At 43.3% G+C, this 6,000-nt stretch overlaps 1 protein-coding gene across 5 annotated transcripts in view; it reads left to right on the forward strand.

The window, feature by feature from the left end:
- Positions 1-6,000, forward strand: part of CALCOCO2 (calcium binding and coiled-coil domain 2) — a 35,228-nt gene extending 29,228 nt beyond the window's left edge. For all 5 annotated transcript variants that reach the window (XM_079949606.1, XM_079949604.1, XM_079949605.1 and 2 more), the window contains 2 exons: positions 1,855-1,883; positions 3,670-6,000. In XM_079949606.1, the coding sequence (XP_079805732.1) occupies positions 1,855-1,883; positions 3,670-3,846 (206 nt within the window). In that variant the 3' untranslated portion in view covers positions 3,847-6,000. The remainder of the gene's footprint in view (positions 1-1,854; positions 1,884-3,669) is intronic.

Here is a 6,000-nt window from a genome sequence, read left to right on the forward strand (position 1 = left end):
TCAGAGGCTGTATACTTCTGAATACCACTAGCTGGGAACCACAGGAGGAGAGAGCCCTCCTCCACTTGAGAGTTTCCACAGGCATCTTGTTGGCCCTTTGAGCACAGGGTGCTGGACCGAAAGGGCCATTGGCCTGATCCAGCAGGGGTCTTCTAGTGCTGTTATGATCTGCATCAGGGTTTCCCAAACTTGGGCCTCCAGCTGTTTTCGGACAACAATTCCCATCATCCCTGACCACTGGTCCTGCTAGCTAAGGATAATGGGAGTTGTAGTCCAAAAACAGCAGAAGACCCAAGTTTGGGAAAGCTTGATCGACATGCACACATTTCTCTGTCTCCACCCATCTCTCTGAATTCAACCTATTAGTCTGTCCTTCAGCCAAGGACAATGCCTTTCTTTCTTTCTTTCTTTCTTTCTTTCTTTCTTTCTTTCTTTCTTCTTTGCTTTTTAACTTTTGCTCCTCAGAGGCAACTCTTCCCTCAACTCCACAGTTTTCACTTCTGTGTAGTTTTCCTCTAAAATATGGCTTTTTCCACCTGTCACTGTACTTGTTCCAAACATCTCTCAGGGCAAAACTGTGTGTTATTATGTGGGAAATCCCTAACTGATCTCCCAATGTGCTACTTCAAATTTGAAACATAAGGCACTTCTAACTCTCTTGTTTCATGGGTTAGAAGTTTTTGGTTAACTACAAACATACCTTTCTATTGAATGCATTTTGATTTTGACCTCCCCTGGGCTTGGCACCTTGTCCCCTGTTGCAAATACCCTTTTCTTTCCCTTATTTTCCTAAGGGCAGGGACTGTGCCTGCTTGTTCTTTACACAGTGATTAGGGTTTGTTCTAGACACTTAATAACCATGTTTAATATTTATCAGACTGCCATACTGCTTTTTTGCCTGCGTAGGAAGGAATGATGTGGATAGCACACAGTGAACTTTGGTGCAGGAAAACAGTAGTATACTGGAATAGTTGGAATATGTTGAAATGGGAATGGGCACAGAGTCCTGCACGGTCCCTTTGCCTGAAATGCACTCTGTTCCATCAGATGGTCTTGTGTGCAACAGATTTGTCATCCAAATGAAATTTGCAAGGAGATATACACTGCCATCTTCTGTGCATTTGTTACTCGACCTACACATGCAGTCATGTATTGCAGTGCTGGAAACATTGTGCAGCAGATTGTAAGTCACACCATTGGTCCAGTACTGCCTTCACTGACTGGTAGCACCTCTCCAGAGTCTCAGACAGGAGCCTTTTCCCAGAGTCAACTGGGGAATGAGCATGGAACCTTCTGTTTGCAAAGTATGAACCTCCGTGATCAAGCAGAACCCTTCCCTATACAGTGGTACCTTGGTTCCCGAACTTAATCCGTTCTGGAAGTCTGTTTCAAAACCAAAGCGTTCCAAAACCAAGGCGCGCTTACCCATAGAAAGTAATGCAAAACGGATTAATCTGTTCCACACTTTTAAAAACAACACCTAAAACAGTAATTTAACATCAATTTTACTATCTAATGAGACCATTGATCCATAAAATGAAAGCAATAATCAATGTACTGTACTATAAAATAAATAAGACAGTATTGTAGATGATAAAAATTTTAAAAAATAAAAATATTCTTACCTGCACTGATAATAGTCATTGTTTGGATGGGGGGCTTTTATCCATTTCTGCAGTCAATCAATCAATAGCTGAACTGGGTTCCACACAGTCACAAAAACAAATTGATCAAAAAAGTCTCAAAAACGTAAAATAAATAGCAAAATAAAAGTGCCAAACTTTTAGATAGATCAGTTTATGTAAGAGCATTACATTTTCTTGTTATGGCTAAGATGTGTCATCTGTTTTGCAGTAAACCCAGCAATTCCTGAGACAGAGTTGGTAAGTTTGTGTGTGTGTGTGTGTTTCATGAGATTCTGGGGTTTTTTTTCTGTTCTGTTTCATTCGTTCCCCAGTATTTTTACTTACTGTGTCACCATCCATATACATGACGTTTGTTCAAGGAATCTTAAGAGGACAAGTCCCTGCCCCAAAGAGCTTAAAGTCTATAAATTACACAATGGGAGACAACAGAGGAAGGGGAAGGAATTGGAGGCAGGGATTAAACAAGGGGAAGAACATGTGATGATTGCTGTTATGCATACATAACACAGTAAACACCACATTAATGCCCACATTAATGGTATTTAGGGTGCCTTAAGCCAAGGTTCAGAATTTAGTGAGGAAGCCATACAGCATGGAATCAGACATGTGGTTGCTTTAAAAGCTCTTAGGCTGCTAGTTCTGTTTGATTTACAGTTTAGAGCTATAACTTTTCCCTCCTGTCCATTTTCAAAATTATATCCAACACCCATCCACCTCTGTGTTGCCCTGTCTTTAGAATAATAGAGATGTACCACCTGGAAGAAAGTGTTGGAAAGCTTGAGAAGGGCAGAGAAAGCTGGGGATGGGTCATCTGCAGGGAAATGGACTGGCTTCTCTTCCTCGCACTTTTAACTCCTTTTTTAGGTGATCCTAAGGAGGGAGGCTAAGGGACATGGGTGGCGCTGTGGGTTAAACCACAGAGCCTAGGACTTGCCGATCAGAAGGTCGGTGGTTTGAATCCCCGCGACGGGGTGAGCTCCCGTTGCTCAGTCCCTGCTCCTGCCAACCTAGCAGTTTGAAAGCACGTCAAAGTGCAAGTAGATAAATAGGTACCGCTCCAGTGGGAAGGTAAATGGCGTTTCTGTGCACTGCTCTGGTTTGCCAGAAGCGGTTTAGTCATGCTGGCCACATGACGCCGGCTCCCTGGGCCAATAAAGCGAGATGAGTGCCGCAACCCCAGAGTCGGTCACGACTGGACCTAATGGTCAGGGGGTCCCTTTACCTTTACCTTTACCTTAAGGAGGGAAGCTAAACTTCTGAAACTTAAGTAAGAGCCTGAGACCTTACAACCCTAATAGAGCAATTGCAGATGGGTTCTCATTCTTAGCACTTTTCACTTCCCCCACACCCTACCCTACCAGGTTAAAAAAATATATATCTGTCCACTGTTAAGCTGCTTTGGCAGGAAATACCCATAAGAAGGAGGGGCAGCAATTGAGGTGGTGCTTCCAGGCCCTTAAGTTCTGTCGCCCTTGCCCTCATTGCCCTGCCCTAGCCAGCCTCAGGTATCCGTGCTCAGTTGCATTTTTGCAGCAGATAATCCGCCTCTCCTGGTATGCCCCACTGAGAGCCTCAAGGTCCATAAATAGCAACACCCTAGTGGTCCCGGGCCCTAAGGAAGTTAGATTAGCTTCAACAAGAGACAGGGCCTTTTTAACACTGGCTCCGGCCTGGTGGAACGCTCTGCCTCATGAGACCAGGGCCCTGCAGGATCTGATTTCTTTCCGCAGGGCCTGTAAGACAGAGTTGTTCCACCTGGCCTTTGGCTTGGAGCCAATTTGATTCCCTCCCCCCTTTTTCCCCCCTTTATCCTCTTGTGATGAGGCTGCATTTTAATATTTTAATGTTTCAATATTTTAATGTTGTATTTTAATCTTGTTTTTAAGTTGTAGTCATTCAGCTTGTTTTTATTATTGCTTGTTAGCCGCCCTGAGCCTGGCCTTGGCTGGGGAGGGCAGTGTATAAATAAAAATTATTATTATTATTATTATGCTTCCACGTTCTCATTCTCGCCTCCATTTAGGTCTCCGTGAGAAAATGTCCCATGTGCGACGAAGTCTTCCCTAATGACATCGGGGAGCAGCAGTATTCAGATCATGTGCGGAGCCACCTTCTGGAGTGTCCGTACTGCGACGAGAGCTTTGACAACTCCAACAAGCAAGTGTATGACGACCATGTCTACTGCCACGGCTTAGACTAAATTTTGGTCTACTTGCATAAGCTACAAAGGGATAGTGCCTCTTTATCTTAACCCCGCCCCCCTTTTAATGTTATGACAGAGACTGACACAGAAGGATTTCTGTGCTGTTAGACTTGCCATGCCAGGGGAAAACTTGTTGCTGGGACTGCAGCATTTCCTTCCGTCTCTTTATCCACACCTGTTAAATGCTAAACGCACTATGCTTCCGCTATGGAAAAGGACACATATTTCTTGACTAAGTACATCTTTCAACAGATTAAAGCTCGTTACAAGTTATTTCAAAGGGATGAGCATTTTATTAAAATGAATGGTGATTTTCTTCCTATACGTTTGCAATTGACAGAAACCCCTACAGCAGAAGAGATTTGTTTCGTTAACAATAGTTTGTCTAGCTGTCTAAACTATAGAAATTCCAGCTTCGCTTGCTTTGTGTCCTGTTCTCGGTAAAGGAAGTAGATAATTGTGAAATACCCCACAAGTGTAGTAGCAGCCTTACCTGCCTTCAAGCTGTTTTGGACAAAGATAAGAAGAGAAGAAAGTTTATGTGCTCGCCAGTATTGCATCACATCTTGGGTAAAGTGCTTCTGAATGGTGGCGTTTGGGGGGGGAGCGAGCAGAGAGCTCAAACTTGGTTTCAACTAAAATACTAGTGTCCAAAATGCCTTTGTGATTGAACAGGAGCATGATGCACAAGTGAAAATTAAGTCAAAATGTCTCACACCATCAAAAAGCCACTTTGCAGATGCTGTTGCTCTGGTCAACAGCTAGCTTTCCAAGGAGTGGAAGCATTTTGAGAAGTGAAAGAGGGTTGGCTGGTGGGCCGTAATTTCATAACTCCCCACGCCATTCCCCAAAGTGACCATGCCAGCAAGTTTAGTTAGCCACAGGATTACTTTCTCCAGGCATCTTTCACTTCCAGGCAGGCAACTGGGAAAAGAGTGGTAGCTTGGCATCTCTGAACGGAATCAGACTCACCATGCTGGGGGAGGGGGGGTGTTCTCCCATTGCTCACCATTACGCTATAGGCAGAACCCACCAGAAAGCTGTTTTCTGTGCAGCCCCACTGAAATGAATGGGAGCAGTTAAGAACAGCGCCTCTTACACAGGTCATCTGAGGTAAACTCTGTTCAAAACAGTGGTGGCATGAGGGGGGGAAATACTGAGACAGAAGTAGGCCAAATGGATTCTGTGGTGGCAAGCTCTGTGTGATACGTTTTATGTTTAGGACTTATCCTAAATCATTCACATTTTGCGGCACGACTGCTGTCAAAAACACATTTACTCAGAAATGAGCCCCACTGATTTCAGTGAGCCTTACTTCCAAGTAAATAGGAGGGCAGTCTCAACGACTCTGGTGCCACACCTGTCTCTGAGCCCACCCAACAAATCTGACTGGAGTCTGTGCATGTCCTTATAGCGGGTATAAAGAACCCATGGGCACCAGAACAGCCATCAGGTAAACATTAGGAGATGAAACTCGCCTAATTCAGAATATGTGATATGTAGGCTACTTTGTCTCTTCCACATTCACTTATCTTTGGGTTGTTTTGCCAGACTGTGAGGCAATGGCTACTCTCCAGGCTGCTTTGAAAGCCTCCTGTTTCTTTAGCCCATGGAATGTAAGGCTCGGGGCCTTGAAACGGTTCTGTTCTAAGAATTTCTTTTTTAATCCTCTTATTTATCTACTGCCTCTAAATGGTAACTCAGGAATTAAAGTGACAACATTAAAAACAAAACAAAACCCACCTTTTAATAGAAAAGAATCTTCACGATTTCAATGCTGTTTGGGAATTTGCAGAGCTCGATGCAAAACTTGGATTCTCTGATATTTTTTAAACTTATATTCCTGCTGATTAGAGCTGAATACGTATGTAGAATACTTGTTCAAAAGAATCTTTTTAATTTTGATGTTGATGTGTTCTCCTATGCAAGACCAAAAGCTGTAACATGGTTAATTGCCTACTATGTATTGATTACTGATAGACCTCTAATGTTGTGGGGAAATCCATTTTGCGCTTTAATAGCGTTCTGCTTTCAACTACTTTTGATGATTGCTTTTGAAAAGCATGGCATGTTAACACCTCTTCCAATGCTGAAAATGTAAAGTTGTATTGGTTGGCCTCCTGCAGTGTAATATTAAATAAGTGGACTTCA

The sequence above is a fragment of the Podarcis cretensis genome, assembly GCF_951804945.1.
Source record: "Podarcis cretensis genome assembly, chromosome: 13".
NCBI lineage: Eukaryota > Metazoa > Chordata > Lepidosauria > Squamata > Lacertidae > Podarcis > Podarcis cretensis.